The sequence below is a fragment of the Protopterus annectens genome, chromosome 3.part1 (genome assembly GCF_019279795.1).
Source record: "Protopterus annectens isolate FY-2018-M chromosome 3.part1, PAN1.0, whole genome shotgun sequence".
Classification (NCBI taxonomy): domain Eukaryota; kingdom Metazoa; phylum Chordata; order Ceratodontiformes; family Protopteridae; genus Protopterus; species Protopterus annectens.
The window spans coordinates 845,138,456-845,157,751 of record NC_056732.1 but is presented as its reverse complement, the minus strand read 5'-3'; the positions used below and the strand labels follow the sequence as shown (position 1 = coordinate 845,157,751).

The 19,296-nt window shown below is 40.1% G+C and overlaps 1 protein-coding gene across 2 annotated transcripts in view; it reads left to right on the top strand.

Annotated features, from left to right (window-relative positions):
• The window catches only part of LOC122798296 (cytosolic non-specific dipeptidase-like), a 345,095-nt gene that overhangs the window by 142,958 nt on the left and 182,841 nt on the right, over nucleotides 1-19,296 (top strand). For both annotated transcript variants that reach the window (XM_044067118.1, XM_044067117.1), the window contains exon 3: nucleotides 4,315-4,458. In XM_044067118.1, the coding sequence (XP_043923053.1) occupies nucleotides 4,315-4,458 (144 nt within the window). The remainder of the gene's footprint in view (nucleotides 1-4,314; nucleotides 4,459-19,296) is intronic.

The window sequence follows — 19,296 nt, the reverse complement described above, 5'->3', positions numbered from 1 at the left end:
ACTTCAGAAAAGTTCTAGAAAGAACACAATGTCAAGTGAATCTTAAGCTTAATTCACAGAAATGCAAATTCAGGCTACAAGACGTTACTTATGTTGGTCACTTATTTACAAGTATGAGCTTATGACCAGACCCTTCAAAGCAAACAGCCATTCTCGAGATGTCAGCTACAGACAATATTCAAACCCTGCAATGTTTTCTTGGCATGGTCAACTTTCTAGGCAAGTTCATTCCAGACTTGAGCCAACTTTCAGCACCGCTCAGAGAGATGACACATAAAGATGTATCATGGTCTTGGTTAGAGCAACACCAAAGAGCATTTGAAGTCCTGAAACAGAGGATGCTAACCCACCACTCTCAGATACTATGATGTTCACAAGCCAGTTACACTTTCATGTGATCTTTGAAATTTGATCTTGGTGCATTCATTCTACAAGAAGATCACCTTGTTGCCTATGCATCGAGAACTCTTACCCAAACTGGAATGCAGTACACCCAGATTGAGAAAGAGGTTTTGGCAATTGTTTGCATGTTTGAAGTTCCATGATTATGTTTATGGTAGACCTATCCAGATCGAAACAGACCACCAACCTCTAGTCACTATCTTGAGAAAACCTCTGCATTCAGCTCCAGCAAGACTGCAACGCATAATGCTTTGACTGGAAAAGTATAATTTCAATCCTGTCTTCAAGAAAGGCAAACTTCTTTATCTTGCTGATACATTATCCAGATTGTCCAGAAACACCACTGAACAGCAAAAGAAAGAAAACCTTGATTTTGAAGTTATGGAAGTGAGAAATGTCTCTTCCACATGTCTTGATGAGTTGAGAGATCACACAGCCGCAGATCCAGTTTTACAAAGGCTCAACCACTTTATCAATCAGGATGGCCGTCAAAGCAATCTAGAAGTACAATCTTATTTTCCATACAGAGATGAGATTTTGTCTGACAAATGTATCATTATGAAAGGTCCAAAAGTAATTGTTCCAAAGTCCTTGCAATAAGAGTACATTACTATCTTGCATCGTGGTCACCCAGGAACCAACTCTACCAAAAGAAGGGCGAGAGGTCTAGTATTTTGGCCTTCTATGTCACAAAACATTGAGAGAGCACTTTCATCATGTTCTGTGTGTAATAGTGCTAAGCCACATCAACAGAAGGAACCACTTCAGCTAAACCAAATTCCTGGATTACCATGTACAAGTATGCACAAAGTTATTTCTGACAATGGCATGCAGTTTACAAGCCAACAGTTCAAAAGATTTGTTGAAGAATGGGACTTTACTCATGTCATGAGTAGTCCTGAGTACCTGCAGTAAAATAGTTTGGCATAACTGGCAGTTGAAAGTGCAAAACAGTTACTAGAGAAATCAAAACAAGATAATAGTGATGTTTTCCTGAATCTCTTGAATCTTGGAAATGTTCCTTGTGATAAAAATCTTGCTTTACCTGCAAACAGACTTCTGTCAATACAAACCAGAACCACATTACCAATCAGTAGTCTATTGGTGGTTCCATGTGGCAAGAACTGAAAATGTCAGTGAAAACCAATCTGTTGAAGAAACACCTAACCCAAAAGTCCTACTAGGATAAAACCAGCAAACTGCTCAATCCATTACAAGAAGGAGAAGTGGTAAGGATGCAAACGTCCAAAGGTTATGATCGGATAGGTGTCGTGAAGAATATCTGCCCAGAGCCGAGATCATACATTGTGGAATCACAAGGAGCAGTCTTTAGGCAGAATTGGAAGCATTTAATACTGGTGTCCGAGCCTATACCACAACACATAGCCTGTGAGAAAGACTCAATCTCAGAGTGAGTTGTCCAGTGTTCCAATTCCTGAAGGAGTTCCAGAGGACATTCCCATTTCTGTGATGAATCCAGAAGTTCCTGATAGAAGTTGTGCACCGAAGACTGTCCCTGTTGCTAAATTTAGTCCAGATTATTATGTTATGAGAGTTGGTCTTATGTCTAAACCCTGTAACAGATACAAAGCAACTTGTACATGAACATTGTGTTTTGTTTCTAATGTCTATGGTAATGCATGTCTAACTCTGATATTGTTTTTACAAAGGGCAATCTTTTTAAGAGGGAGGATGTAGATCAGTATGTGTGTATGTACCTTTAAGAAGCTATCCAAGGGCTTGCACAAGTGTGTAAATATGGAGCCCATTCAAGTCTGACTGCCATTTTGTAGTAAGCTGTTGAGATGTAAGCATGTATGTATGCAAGTTCTGTCTGTTAGCTAGTTTGTTTATATTTTATGATGCTGCTATCCATCCTGATGTGTTACTATGTATTAAAGCATCTAAACAAAGTACCCTGCCTGCTTGTCATCCATGTTAGAGAGAGATGAGTGACACTCACCACACCCTGGGCATGTGAGAATATCTGTACCATGCACACACCACTCCTCATACCTTATCATGTATTTATTTAGACAGGTTTCTGATTTTTAAGAAGTCTTACCTACTTATTAAAATATTGTTTATAAACAAACCCTAGATAAGAATGTCTTTCTGAACATGAAGAAAAGTTCAGATTCCATGGCTTATATGCAACTAGCAATAACATAGTGGGTGGTCTTGGTCCATACTTTGGTATCAGTCTTACAAATCTCTTATTGCCACCCTCTAAAAGATCTGTGATACCAAACAATAATTTTAGAATGTATCATGATAAGGTTTTAAAATACAGTTACTAACAACTGTTAAACAAGCCATGATCAGACCTGAACCAAAACTACACCATGGTGATATTATTACTCTACAGGAAGAGCCTAAAAACATGGCTGCAAACATGGCTGCCTTAAGTGACGTCATTACTGTACAGCAGGAGCCTAAAAACATGGCCACCTTAACTCCTAGTTGCACTCTGACATGATGACTGATTTGAGCTGGAAATATGTACAAGCCAGTCACATGTAATTGCTAAGACTCTGTAATTGCATTCTGAGGCAGAACTTGTGGAATGACTCTGAAGTGATTGCTTCTGGAGAATTATTTCTGCATATAAATGATTCCCTTCTCTAAATTCCATATTATGCTATCAATCACATTGCTTCAAGTTTGGACAAAAGGCATGTCTAAGCACTATATTCTGAAGAAGAATTTAGTAATATGAGAGGAAATATACTTTTTCAAGATGACCCATATACTTATTACATTCTTAGTTATGATCATCCATTGTTTGCAAACAACATCAGGGAAAGCTGAATGCCCCATGTTCAAGGCTTACTTGAAAAATAATTTACACTTCACTTACAGTTCCATAAAAAAACTGAAATTCCAAAAAAGCACAACAGCTCAAGCAAGCATGCAAGCATCAAGCCATCCTTAAGGTGATAGTTCCCTTTATAGCATCATAATTTATTTATTTGTGTTTGTTAACCAGAATAAAATATTGGTCCACATGGACCTTTTTTAAACTCAGCACAGGAGCACTTTCTGGCTAAGTGCCTTTTTCAGAGTCACACACAAGGTAAATGAAGGCTAAGGCAACACGAATCATCTTGTTAACAGTTTACAGCCTTAAACCTTTTCATTGACAGAATAATTATTATTATCTATTAATATAAATTATTATAATGAGTCCAGCTAAAAGTTATCAGAAGAACAGACAGTAAAGTTTCAGGGGACAGAGTGGAAGTTGTTTGACACTTGAGATACTGGTGGTTTACTATTAAAATCATGAACAGAGATGCTCTGTAGATGGAAAACTCGAAACATGGGATGTTCAAATTTCCATCTTGCTGAACATCTGTGTGTCAAAAGTTCATATCAGCGAATGCACAGTGCATTCTTTGATATGAACTCGAAGTGCTGTACAGAGATCACGGTACAGTGCAGGTTGGGAAATTCATCCCTTTCCTCACTGTAGTGTGATCTCGGAGTTGTACTATATAGTTAACAGGGGGTGAGGGGGTGCACCCCCCACAGGGTGGGTGCAGGGGGGGCTTGTCCCCATGCAAAAATGTGATGTGAGGTATAGGAGTTTAGTTTATCTGCGCTCCTACACAGACATCATGTGATGTGTTCAATTTTAATGTAGAATCTGCTGAATTCGTTCAGGGGATTTGACATTGTGATTTGTTGAATGTTTTTTTTTTTCGTGCTTCTTATTCGGTGTTCTGAGTGGGAATTATTTTGTCCTGTGATATTTTGATAGCAAACCGATACTGGTTAACTTGACTAATTTTACATATGAAAATGCATTAAGAATGTTTCTATATATCATTTTCTCTACAACTCAAAATACACAAGTTTTATAGGCTTATACTAATGCAATAAAAAGAACATTTTTTTTTCTCTTCCCAGAGACTGAAAGAATGGGTTGTGATAAAAAGTGATTCTAGTGACCCCTCACTAAGAAATGAAGTTCATAAAATGATGGAAATTACAGCTGAACTAATAAAGACCCTAGGAGGAACAGCAGAACTAGTGGATATAGGACTTCAGCAGGTGATGTATAATCTTGTAGTTTGAAAACGTAGTATGTGGGATTTATTTTTAACTATTTTAAGTAACAGTATACAGCTCTGGTATTGAAGAAAATGATGTATTTAACTGTGACATAATATGATATCAACACACATTTTATTTTATTCTTTTGCATTATTTGCTCCCCTGTCATTCATCAGCCCCCTCCATGTCAATCGGTCCATTCGTTCCCCATCACCACAGTGAGGGTCATCTGGGAGGGGGCATCATTCAGACTGCCATCAAGGAAAGTTTGAGGTTTCTTTGTTAGTCTCCCCATTCACCCAATGAAGTGTAGGAGAGGAATATGCAACGGGATGGGGGTGGAGGAGTGTTCCCTCAAGGCATCCCTGCCCCTTCCAGAGACATGAGTGATGAGCTTCCCCATCTCCACCAGGAAATTAAAACCAGTTAGTATGACCCCAAGTGCATGCAAGCCCTCCTCCACCCCCCAACAGATGCAATTGGACTGTGTCCCTTGACTCCACCGCCTCCCTGTCTCGCTCTTCTAGGGTCACTGGTATAAACACAGCCACCCAGGACACAGGCAGGAATCTGCCTCCTACAGCACAAAATCAGACACATTTTTATTCATTTTAAGTGGGCTCACTGCTAATCAAAAACAGTTCTGTTATATTTCTTAAACCTCTGTGGGAGTGGTGCTCTTCATAGTTTAACTAACTGCAACGACAGAGGGCTAGAATAAAAAAAAAACAGTATATACCTTGGTGCAAACAAAATGCTGCAGAAAGGTATTATTCACAAAAAGTCTCTTTCATCCACTCAGACTAGGATTGCTCCAATGTAGTTTGTACAGGAAACCAATGCACAATAAAAGGAATCGAGACAAGAATATGAGTTCATTTCAATTCATGAAGCATTTGCTGCATCCTGAAGTTGTACAAGCCCCCCCTTTCATACTGCAGATACAGACAAACAATATGATAGTTTTATTTTGACAAATTTTGTGAATGTTAAAGATATTTAGTTGGTTTGTACCCCCATTAAATTTACTGACTGATTAACAAAACTTCCCCTGATAAATATATCCCCACTCCCTGACTGCTGGCCTCATACAAAGGCAATAATTGTTTTTGTGCTTGTCTCTTCATATTCTGTGATTTAAGAACACAGAATAACTTACCCCTGACATCTAACTCCTGAATACCAATCAGCTCATCCCTATCGTGTTATCAGTATTACCTGATATCAGGCATAAACCTGCATCATAACTCCCGCTACAGTAGATGTAATTCTAGTCATTACTTGTCCTATGATACAGAGTGATAAAGGCTTACTGTGCTCTAGATGACCCAAGTTTGATTAGTGGCTTGGACGCTGGAAGATCTAGAAAGGAAGGGTGGAACTGAACATCTGATGCTGGCTTACCTATCCTGAGGGGAAGTGAGGGTTTTGGTCAATTACTAGATGCAAGAAGAGGTGTGCAGGCAATAATTATGACCACAGATAGGGATGTTAGCTTTGTCCTTCCAAACTACTTAGACTAGTCCTCCATCAGTGTGTGTGTGTGTGTGTGTGTGTGTGTGTGTGTGTGTGTGTGTGTGTGTGTGTGTGTGTGTGTGTAAGGATAAATGGTGTGGGGGTGATGCAGGTGCTCACATGAGCTGCTAGGGGGCAGAGTTAGGACCAAAAGCAGAAAAACCCTGATGGTTGTCCAAATGATGGCCTCTGCAATCATCTGTCACCTCTCAGGAAATTAATAGGCTGAGAACTGCTGTCATACTGTGAGGAATGAATGGGTCAATGGATCACAAGGAAGACTGATAGTTGCCAGGCAGTGGTGGGTTCATTTTTTTTTCTAGCTAGTCTGCTGAATGTCCCTTCTTGTCACTGATTTTCTGAACAGGAAATTGTTTTTCTCCGTAATTGATAGTTCTGTAACTCATGGTAATCCCAAGCTGTCTGTAGGACATAATCCTCTTCTCTCTAACACATCTTGCCAAAGACTGGGGTCTGACCTCTAAGTGAGTACATACTATGCACAAAGCAGGAAGTGGCAGATAGGGCTTGATCTGTTAATCAGCTAGCCAGCACCGTATGTACTGTGTTGTCCACAATGACTTGGATGGGTCAGTCATGGTAAATACTTGTGCAGGTTACCAACCTGAGAATTGAGATGTACAAGTTAGATAACAAGAGTACTGCCTGGATTATAGTAGGAAGGTTGACATCATGCATCAGTCATCAATCTTCTAAAAAGGCTGGAAAGGCTGATTCATTAATCATAGCAGTTATGTCATCAATTCTAATCATCAGGACAGGTTGCAAAGTAATTCCATCTAGGAAATATCATGCAAGAAAATGTTACGAAAAATGCTTTTTATAAACTTAAGTGAAGAACACAGAGTATAAAAGCTATCTGCATTATTCTATGTAGTACTTAATTAACCCTGTATAACTCTCATTAAAAAAAGTTCAAATGGTCAACTAAATATTTCAGTTTTATGTTTTATAGGTGGCTGGGAGTGGAAAAAGTACTACTGCAAAACAAGGTACTTGTTTTACTTAGTTCATAGTTTTGAAATATCTGTGTTCATAGGATCATAGGATCATAGGAAGTTACTAGGCTATTGGCCCTAGGGCCTTTACAAACCTAGCTATGTTTTACCTTTGTTTCCCTCATAGAGCAAAATAAATAGCCTATATTAGCGTAAGAATTTATGATCAGCACCAACTGCCCCTATCCAAGACGGACATAGGTGAAACCCCTGGGTTGAATTTACAGTTTCCTATCTAATTGACCAAGTTACACTTAAATAAGGTCATTGAGGAGCTTTGTTTAACTTGACTTGGGAGCTTGTTCCAGAGGAGTGGCAGCCTCTGGGAGACATGTCTGTCTCCAATAAGTCCTGTTTATGTTGCAGGTTAGGTTAAGGTCTCTAGAGTGAGTGAGTCTTGTCCCATTAGATTTGCAGACGTGCAGCATTTCCATTAAGGCAGGGTCCAAGACTGCTCTGTAGGCCAGGCACAAGTCACCTCTCAGCAGTCCATACAATACAGAGTATAATGACAGCGCCTTCAGTCTGTCAGTGTAGGTCATGTAATGAAGGCCTTCAATTTTCTTGGTCAGAATCCTCTGAGGTCTCTCCGGATGCTGCAGGTGCCTGGTGAGGTACTTACAGAAGGGAGCATTGTACTCTGTTATTGGTCTGATGAGGGATGAGTACAGAAGAGTTATAACCTCCTTCTTTTTGGATGCTATTCCTTTATTATGAGATGGGCAATGTAGAAGGCCTACCTCACCACTGTTAACACATGATAATCGAAGCTAAGGCTGCTATCAACCTGCATTCCCAAGTCTCTCACCACTGGGTTTGAACTTAGGAGGGTATTGTTAATGCTGTAATTTGCTGGAACTTCACCTTTATCGAAGGGGATGATAATATATTTTTTGCGTTAAGACCGAGTCTGTGGCTTTGCCACCAATCATTTGTATGTGTAAGCCCTTTTTGTAGTATGGTGACATCATTCTGGGTTTCATTGATTGCACCCAGTTTGAAGTCATCAGTGAACTTGGTAAGCCACAGGCCATCTATTTTTGCCTTAACTTCTGAGAAATAGATTCCAAACAGAAGTGGACCCATCACAGATCCTTGTAAACCAACACTAGCAACAGATCTGCTGGTAGAGGTTGAATCCCCTACTTTGACTGTATGTGTTCAGTTGGTGAGCCAGTTGGCTAGGCTAGCTATCTAATGACATACGGGTTTATCTCAAGCTGGGTGAGTTTATTAATGATGCCTGAGTGGGGGAGTGTCAAAGGCCTTATGTGAAAGTGATTTCACGGTTACAATGCAAAATTATGTTTCCACTCTGATATCCCACTTTGTGACAGAAATGTGTAAGGGCATGAATTTATTCATGAGGTAAGATCCTGTAGGTGGCATCCTGCAAATCTGATGCAAAATATTTTTATTTCAGTAAACGTATTAGGAAATGTTTACTGAGCAATAAGCAGCCTCATAACTTTTGCATTTACTAATATTTTTGAACAAACTTTCAGAAAACATTTTATACAGGTCTGTATTATAAAATCTCTAAAGCCCTATAAATGGCATTTTCCAAATTTTAGTTAGACGTTGCCCATTCGATTCTCAGTTAGAGCGTCTTCTGTGTAGCGACATGCGTGAATGGGCGTTCCTTCGCTGAAGGTTGTGCGTTAGGCCCGGCAAGCCAGTACGTAAAAATCTACTGCCAATCATTAGTGGACCGGAGTTCCGCTGTGGCGACCCCTAACCAGGAAAAGCCGAAAGACACAAACAAAGTGTAAATATTGAACTTTAAGTTATTAAGAAATGTTCACCCAATTGAATGCAAGCTTTGATAGTAGAATGTGGCACAGAAATTTCATAAAATGGCACAGAAATTTCATAATACTCATTCAGGTCTGTGACATGAAATAAGTGTTATTGTGTAATTCTGTCTAAAAAAAGGTAGATTTGCAGCCTGGAGAAAAAAATGATGTTTTTTTTTACCTGAAATCGCCTTTTGGTATGACATGTACAAGGACAGTGCCATAGTTCACAAAATGAGATGACATCAAAGAGCTTTTTAAATGCATGAGGAAATGTTTGACATATCAAACATCACAACATTGTTAATTAACAGTATCTGAGACAATGCTCAGAACTATTTTAGGGATGTATACAATAAATTATGAAAAGTCATTCTACAGTTTATCTCAAATGTGAGTTTATAGCTGATTTTTTTAAAAAGGCACTTTCTGACAAAACTGCATATCAACATCAGCGCAGTTCATAAATAGAGAATGTTCAGCTGCTGTAATGAACATTTGAAAGCTAAATGTTCAAACTAGATTAAGACATAGTTATTGTTCAAAGTCCTAAAGGAAAGAAAAGAAACAATGCCAAAAAAAAAATCAACAGGTGGCAGATGGCTGCCAAGGACTGAGTCAGTGACTGCCACAGTGAAAAAGGTCATGCTGCATGTTTTTTATAAGGTAAGGCATGGAATTTGTGGAATGCTACATGGTGTAACTACACTAGGATGGGAGGGGAAAAGTAAGAAAGATGATAGCTGGCCACTAGACTAAATTTATTTATTTATTTATTTACATGCTTGCTGGATAAGTGAGTTGGTCCAAGGACCATTTACAACCACAGCCTGTGTCAGAGACAACAGAGTTACAAAATACAGTATGCAAAAAACAAACTGGCATTTTGAATGCAGACTCACAACTCAGAATTAGGCAAAGTGGCATATGGAATATAGGTAGGTATATAGCTTAGTTTAACATAACAATGAATGTAATGCTAATTTTATGATTTTACATCACCATTAGTAGAAAGGTACACAATATTGCAAAATACTACAATATGTTGTAGAAGAAGTGGAACTTGGACTGCAGACGTATCTATGAACAAAATTATGTTCATAGCACATTATGAAACAATTGCAAATGGTGTAATTGAGATAATGTTGAAGAAGAGTTGATACAAAAGTGAATATGGTGTTAAGGATCATATAAAGAAGGAAAAGGAGTTCCAAACAGCTGGGGCAAGTTTGGCGAAGGCAGATTTGGTGATAGATCATTAGAAGGATAGACAATGTAATGTAATGTATAAAATCTGCCACTGCGATACCTAAGGGAGCAGGAAGGATTTGATTGCAGTAATTTAAGTAAACAGCATGCATTAGTATTGTTATATAAAGTAGGAAGGAGGCTGTGTTTTACAAAAGAGATGGTATTGATTATAGATAGAAAATTGCCCTAATGAGTAAAAGGTCTGCTAAGTGGGATAAAATATCAAGCCTTTTCTGTGATGGTGCAGTATTACAAGAGTTTGTAAGAGTATCTATGGTAACACTGTATTCCAATTAGTGGAAAAGTACACGCTTGGTTATAGAAAGTCTCGTTTCAGGTATAAGGGGCAGCTAGTAATTTTACATTTCTGATATGCCTATCTTGAGTTGTAAAATAACTTTTTTGGCAATGTTAGCATGACGCTTCAAGTAGTTGGGGTGAACTTTAAGGTGCTACCCTGAAGTTCATTGTTGAAAAACTTAAAAAAGAAAAGAATTCATCTTTTAGGAGGAATTGCAGTGCAGAATTATGTAACCCATCAGTTAGGAGGAGGCAGTTGTCAGATACATGGTGATGTTTCTTGAAGAACTGAAGAGTATACAATATTAGTAACTACAGAACATATATAATTAGCATACCAGGAGTACATACCGTACTGGCAAAGGAAGCTGGATGGATTAATTTATTTGTTAATTGTAAAATTATCTGTCAGTTTCTTCAGAAAATATTGAAATATATAGCTTTACAAAAAGCAAACTGTGACTGAATTGATCAAAAGCTCTCAATGACTCTATGACAAGTACACCTGTTAAAAGACCCCCCACCCATATTTACTCATGTATAGTTTGGAACAAAGCAGAGGTCATATTAAAGGCTGTTCTGAACTGGGAAAGAAGCTGTTTTTAATAGATAGTGGTCAGAAATTTAATAGTAGATTTGCTTGCAAATTAATTTTCAGGGGTGTTGTGAGAACTGGAAAACTATAAAGTGCCTTAAAAACACAGTACACATATTATTTCTAAACATACAACAAGACATACAATATAGTTGAATTAAAATATTCTGAACAGAAAATATTTTAAAAAGCAAATTCAGCTTTCATCTTTAAAATACAACTGGTAGAAAGCACATCATTGAGCCCTGGGGGTACACTGGCATTGCATTTTATTTGCCACTTTAGTTCTTTATATTGCAAAAATAAGTCTAAGTGTCCCCCTCTTGGACCCATTTTAACTTTTTCCATAGCCATGTATTTAAAATAATGTTCTGGGTGGTTTTTGACATGTTTTGCAAGTGCATTCTTTTCATCTAGCCTTGAAATGTCATACTGGTGTTGATAAATCCTCTTTCTAAATGCCCCCCTTGGTTTTACCAATATAGAACATTCGACATACTTGACAAACTGCCATGTAAACCACCCAAGAAGTAAAACAATAACCTTTAGTAGTGATTTTAATATACTGGCCAGTACCTATTCTTACTCCTTCACCCTCTAAAATAATGTGCAGCAAAATGGCTCTGACACTGCAAAGATAGACCATCTACAAAGGAGCCTTGATTTTACCATATAATCTTTGCTTCTATGGGATATAAGAGGTCATAAGACATAACTGTAGTATTTTTTCAATAGATCAAAATATTAAGTCAAAAGTAGGGGGAAAACCTACCACAGTCTATAAGAAAGATCGCTGTTTTAAGAATTTGTTGGAAAGTAATAGTGTTCATAGGTTCATAGGTTCATACTAGGCTATCTGCCCGAGGGCATTTACAAGCCTAGCCCATAGTTTTGTGCCTTACGCCACCCCTTTAGTATGGGGAACTATACCCATTATTTTGCTGTGCCTCTGTCGAGCAGTGACACTGAGGTAATCCCTGGGGTATATCTGCGATCTCCCATCCATTGGTCAAGATTTCTCTTGAACAAGGCCAGCGAGGTGCTCTGCCTCACATATACCGGGATTTTATTCCACAGCATAGGGAGTCTTTGGGTGATGAATCTATCCCTCCAGCACGTCCTATTAATAGCCGTGTCGAGGTTTAAGTCTCCGCCCTTGTGGCTCTGACGGATCTAGATTTTTGAGGTGAAGCATATTCATCAAATCTGGGTTTGACATGGCCTTGTATGTTAGGCAAAGGTCACCTCTGAGCAAGCGGTAAGCGACTGAATAGAGCTGGAGTTCTTTCAGTCGGGCAGCATAGGACAGATGTTTGAGACCCTTTATCCTTTTGGTGAGGAACTTTTGTGGCCTCTCCAGCTGCTGCAAGTGTCGGGTCAGATACATTCTGAATGGGGCATTGTACTCAATCATTGGTCTGATGAGTGATGAGTATAGGGAGACTATGACCTCCCTTGATCTAGATGAGAATCCCTTCATGATAAGGTGGGCAATGTAGAAGGTCTTCCTAACTACTTTAGCTACATGGGTGTCGAATGACAGACTACTATCAACCTGGGTCCCCAGGTCCCTGATAACTTCTTCTGTGCTCAGTGGATTGCCACCTATTTGGTAGCTAGGGGTAACCTTGTTTTTCCCGAAGGGTATGACTATGCATTTTTGGCATTTAACTTTAGGCCATGGCTCTGGCACCAGTTATCCATTTCTGTGAGACCCTTCTGAAGGATATCTGTGTCAGATGTGTTTTCTACTATGGCGCCCAGTTTGCAGTCATCTGCAAACTTTGTCAGCCATAACCCTCCTGTGTTTGCTTGTACTCGAAAAGTAGATGCCAAACAAGAGTGGGCCCAGGACTGAGCCCTGTGGTACACCACTTGTGACAGGCTTTGAGTCTGACATGGCGCCAGCAACTCTGACCCTGTGGGTTCTGTCACTCAGCCAGTTTGCAACCCATCTTGTGATGTATGGGTTAACATTTAAGCTGATGAGTTTTTCAATGATACCCGAGTGGGGTATTGTATCGAAGGCCTTCGCCAGATCGAGGTAGGCTGTATGGACTGCCTTTCCCTCATCAATGGCTTTGGTGACTGTTTGAAAAAGTCAACCAAGTTTAGAAGGCATGATCTGCCTTTGACAAAGCCAAACTGGGATGGATCCAAAGTCTGCAAATTCCCTATGTCTTTATTTATGAGGTCCATTATGATCCTCTCCATGGCTTTGCAGATAAGGCTTGTCAAGCTAATGGGCGGTAATTTCCAGGGTCGGTGGAGGCGCCGCCTTTGTGAAGTGGGAAGACAGTTGCAGTGCGCCACTCCCTGGGTGCGTATCCAGAAGTAAGACTATGATTAAACAGCTGTCCTAGCTGTGGGTTTAATTCCTCGTTGAGTTCGTGGAGCACACAGCCGGGGACACCATCAGGTCCCATGGATGCTGTGTTTTTGCTTTGGAGAGAGCAGTTCTCACTTGGGCGTTGGAGATGTTTGGGGGCTGCAATCGCTTGGTATAGATATCTCTCCTTTTGGGGAGTTTGCACTGAACCTGTCAGCCAGTATGTTGGCAATGTCTGTAGGATCAGTAATCTTCACATCATTTTGAACTAGTTCTGAGCATATCTGGGAGTTTCCTCCCAGGTTTCTAACATAGCTAAAGAAGGCCTTATGATTGTCTTTTGAGTCTTTAGCTATTTTTCTCTCAAAATTTGCTTTGGATGATTTTATGAGAGCTCTTAGTTTTTTACTTATAGTGATCAAGGGTGTCTTACCTTTTAAGGATTTTGCTCTATCTTGTAGTAGCTTCCTCCTTTTGTTGTAGAGTTTGTTTATGGCTGGGGTCCACCAGACTGGACGCTTGCCTTTGGTACAAAGAGTCTTTGATTTGCTTGGGATTGCCTTATTCATGCAGTCCTGCAGGTGCTGGTAGAAGGCATTTGTAAGTGATTCAGCGGCTTGAGTACTGTTTTCCGCCGCTCGGGGCCTTAAAGGAGACCACACTAGTCTTTAGAAGTGTGAAGTCGGCTTTCGAGAAGTTCTTTACTGTGGTCTTTTTATTTCAGGTGGGGTGGGATGAGGACCTCCAGCAAGATTAGTTTGTGATCTGATCTCACCAGTGAGGGGTATACTTCCGGTGTTGAACATTGTGCTCCCATGTTCGTGATGATGAGATCAAGTATGTTTTCTCCTCTTGTGGGGATGGTGACTAGTTGTTCCATGGCATTTGAGTTTATGAATTCCAGGAACTTTTGGGCTAGGGTGTTTGGGCTTGAGTAGTGTTCCCAGTCTATATTAGGGTAATTGAAGTCACCTAGTATGATGGTGTTTGGTGATACATTTATCCCTCTAGTGTTTTCAGGAAGGCCATGTGAGGTTCCTGAGTTTGTGAGGGTGGCCTGTAACATGCTACAATTTGCAGAGCAGTCTTGCCTATGGTTAATTGCACCTGGATGGTCTCAGATGCATCGTGCGTTGCCACCAGTCTTGAGGTGTGGGTGTCCTTGATGAATATGGATACCCCTCCTTTCTTGGTATTGTCCGGATTTTGGGGCGGAACGCATGATAAGAGGTAAAACCTGATAGTGCTGGGGTGCTCTCAGGAGCCTTGAACCAGGTTTCTGTCACTGCACAGACATCGATGTTCTCCATACTGAGAAGGGCCTCGAGTGCGTGCATTTTGAGATTTAGACTTCTGGCATTGAGCAGCATTACCCTTAGTTTTTTCTTTTTGTGTTCTAGGGTGGTAGGTTTAGAATTTGAGCCTTGCCTAAAAAGGCACTATGGGGTGGCAAGAGCCTTTGCCAATATCCGGAATCCCAGGGGTGACAGGTGCAAGCCGTCCCTTGCGAAGCAGCGTGGCTTGTCCAGCATGTCATCCCAGGCAGACAGACATTGGATCCCCTTTGAATGACACCAGAGTTTAAGCCAATTGTTAAAGCTGATCATCTTATCTCTGTATTGTGGCATCATTCTTGGTGAAGGTAGGATACTGCTCAAGGTCAGGGTCATACCTGCCTGGGCTACATAATCAGATAGCTCCTCAATGTCTCTTTTCATGTAGTCCAAGGAGGTATGTCTCAGGTCATTTACACCAGCGTGGACAATGACTGAGTCGTATTTGTACCTGCTGTTGAGAGACCTGAGTGCTTGCGTTATGTGGCGGATTCTAGCGCCCGACAGGCAGCTTACTGTGACCTTCTCCTTACTCAGTCTGGTGAGCGGGACATCAGTGTGTCTGACTATGGAGTCACCAATGACTAGTGTGTCTGGCATTGTGTTTGGCCTTAAGGGCTGTGACTGTTTGACACTCTGACTGTGAGGTCTATGTGTTGCAGGTGTTGTGTTCTGAGGTGGTGGTTGTTTGGGTGTCTGCTTTGGTGGCCTCTGCTGTTTTGGTAGATTTTTGATCAGAGCCGCCGAGTATGTCTTTGTGTGTTTATGTGTATGATTTGAGGTTGTGATGGTACTATGTGAGACTGGGTCTATAGTATGTGTGGTAACCTTCTCCTCCTGACTGGTCTTGCCAGTCCTATGTTGAGAGAGCTCAGCCTCCAGTTTGGCCGTATAGTTGCATCTCTCGCATGTATTTGTGTTTTGTGGCTGAGTGGCTGAAAGGGGTATGCACAAATGTGAAAGATGCCACCATTGTAATTTTATTTTAGAGGGTGAAGGAGTAAGAATAGGTACTAGCCAGTATATTAAAACCACTTCTAAAGGTTATTGTTTTACTTCTGGGATGGTTTACATGGCAGTTTGTCAAGTATGTCGAATGTTCTATATTGGTAAAACCAAGGAGACATTTAGAAAGAGGATTTATCAACACCAGTATGACATTTCAAGGCTAGATGAAAATAATTCACTTGCAAAAACATTATTTTAAATACATGGCTATGGAAAAAGTTGAAATGGGTCCAAGAGGGGGAAACTTAGATTTATTTTTGCACTATAAAGAACTAAAGTGGCAAATAAAATACAATGTCAGTGTACCCCCAGGGCTTAATGATGTGATTTCTATCAGTTGTGTTTTAAAGATGCAAACTGAATTTGCTTTTTAAAGTATTTTCTGTTCAGAGTATTTTAATTCAACTATAGTGTGCTTCTTGTTGTATGTTTAGAAATAATATATGTACTGTGTTTTTAAGACAGGCTGGGTTAAAGCTGATAGATCAATTGAAAACATTTTACTTTCTTATTTTATCATATAAGTAGAGAATGTAGTGTGATTCTTTTCATTCTGAAGAAGTCATTTATACCATTGACGGAAGCGCTAAAGTGTGTTTTAATAAAGAGGATCCATCATCCTGCAACTTGTCTTTCGGTTTGTTTTTTATTTTCCTGGTTTGGAGTGTATTCTGGTTGTTGATGAAAGTTGAAGAGTATGTGGCAGGCCTGGTAAATGGGGATGATGGATAAGTGGAGTATTTTTATTTTGTGCACATGCTTTGCACAGCTGAGGACCACAGATGTGGTCTGTTCAGTGGCACTTATCACTCAGCTTCCCTGAATATAAATCATTCATATTGGTGAAAAGGCACTCCTAGTATCAGTTTTAATGGGATGGGTATTGGTTTAAAATGTTAGAAATTCTGTGCAGATTCTGCTTGACCTCTCTGTGTTCCAGTGGGTTTTGTCTGGGTGCTCTGGTTTTCTCTCACATTCCAAAGACATGGAGTAGGTGGGTAAGACACAATAAATTGGCCATAGGTGTGAGTGTGTGCAAGTATGTGGTATGAAAGAACAACCATGGCAAGATTTGCTACCCTGTCGTGTGTATGTTGGCTCCAGATGATTGTCACTGTTGAAGTGACTCCTCGATCTCATGTGCAAAAATGGGAGAAAGGTGGTTGTAGATGAATGGACTGGTAGGATGAACGGATTTTATAGTTGTAGGTTTATGCAACAGACACTTTACTTCTGGGTTCTGCTTGGCAGCATCTACAACAGACCAATGATGAATATTTATTGAACAGTGGGCTTTGCAGGATACAGAGTACTGGGTGGTGGTGAAGAACTGGAGGGAAGTGCTTGTCCTACTTTGAGTCTACAGGGCAGTTTTATTAATGGTCACTGCAACTGCTAAAAATTAAACAGCCACACGTAGTGATAGAGTCCAGTATCAGAATGCCTAGCTTGTACCACAGTAATAAAGCCAGCTTCTTTTTTTGACATTTGACTAACTAAATATCCACAGTGTCATCACTGATCCCTGGACACTGAGGTATCAACTGGATCTGTAGCATATCTCTGCCTTGAACTAAACCTGCATCTGTAGAACTGACAGATTAGAACAGGGGTTGGCAGTACCCTAATACTGAGCGATATCAGTGCAAGATTGCTAACTCTTTGAAAACTAAAGTATTGCATGCACATGGCATGTCCCCATTTTGGGGGGCTTTGCCCCCCATTATTGATGACTTTGTCCAAATTTCTTGCTCTAAGAGGTTGAGAGGTATGTTTGAAATGTACATATGATTCTGCTGATGCCAGCTCCAGGGCTGCTGCTGCTGGAACTGATATGAGGAGATATGCCTGGGTGCATTCCCAAAATCTCCCAGAGTATGTCAACAATTAAATTTTCCAATCCCCCTTGGATAAAGAACAAGTTTTTGGACCTCCTGCTGCAGAGGTCATTAAACAGTTTGATGAGAAAATCAATTTGATGTAAGGGATTTCTCAAATTAGTAAGCCCTCCTTTTCTAATTTTGCTAAGGGATTCAATGGTATCTCTACAACTTTCTTTAAAGCTGGCAAGCAGACATTTAAAATGCAATGACAGGGAGGTTCTAAAAAGAAAGTTGGAACCCACTAGAATAAAGGATAGTCTAATAAGTCGGAATGGCTATATGAAATATTTTCAACCCCATCCCCACCTCCACCCACCCTGGCAGTCGTTTAATCCTTCCAGAAAGTATGAACCTCCATTTCTTTTTTAGCAACAGATAGTTTCAGATAGATGGTTCCAAGAGTAATCTGTCAAGGTTACAGATAGCAGTGAGAGTCTCTGTTTCCATTTCAGGGGATTCCTTCTCACCTGCCAAACCAAACTCTTATTTTCCTTCATGTCATTTAGCAAATGCTTATTCTGGGGATTGAAAGAAGCTATCCCTCCTCTTTTGTTAGAAGGGTTTGATTCCAGAATGTTTCTGGTGCCAGTGAAAGGAGATGCTTGGACACTAGTTCTGGATCTTTCTTTTCTGAATCTATTTGTGATAGTACCCAAGTTCAAAATGCTGTCTCTTCACAGCCTGTTACCCTTTATTCTCCATTTGAGTTTCCTGTAGACCTTAGAGTTAAAATATTCATCTCATCACATTCCCATAGATCCAGATTTCAGATGTTTCTTACTGTTTTCTGAGTCTAGATCACATTATCAGTTCCCTATATTGCCCATTGGTATATCTACTGCTCCAAGGGTGTCACAAAGTGTCTGGCTCCTGTAATTTCCTACTGCATACAGCAAGGTATTCACATTGTTCCTTATATAGAAGACATGCTTATCTTAGCAGTCTTTTTAAAGTATCAGGAATCTCTCAGTTGGTAAGGGATCTCCTACAGGGGCTGGAATTCCAAGAGATCTTACATAAGTCTTGTCAGACTCCTCACAGGATTGTTTTCCTGGGATGTCTCCTGGGTATCTCATTTGAACGAGCTCTTCTTCCACAGGAACAAATAGATCTGTATTCAGATCTATTCCTGAGTTGTTGTTTTTTTTCTAGTCAAACTACTGTCTCAGCAAGGGAATTCCTCAGGATTCCTCAGGATTCTGTGTCTCATGACATCTATTATACAAATGATACCCCTTGCAAGACTCCACATGAGAAAAAAATCCAGTGGTACCTGAAATCTCTGTGGTCCCAGCATTAACATCCCCTAGCATGACATATATCAATTTTGGGATATCAGAAAAAGAAGATTTTGTGGAGGAAACTTCAAATTTCTCAGAATTGAGGTCTCCCATTCTCCTTTTATTCTCTAGCACAGTCAGTTACAACAGATGCCTCAGACTTTGCTTGGGGAGCAGTGTCTATGGTGGTAAAAAGTGCAGGGTTTTTGGAACAAAAAAGATAGACCAAAACATAAGAGATGTTAGCTCTTATAAATACACTCAATTCCCTCAACCATCTGTGGTCCCTGGGACCTCTTCAAATGTTTACAGACAATACTACAGTAATGTGGTACATACATAAGCAAGGAGGAACCAGATATTACCCACCATGAAGACTAACCATGGTAGCCTGGGATATAGCTTTCCAGCACAATCTTACTCTACAAGCATCTTGCATACCATCAGAGCAAAATTGTATGGCAGACAAACTGAGCAGGACCAGAAGAGACCCTCATGAATGGAAACTGAATTAGGGTGTCTTCC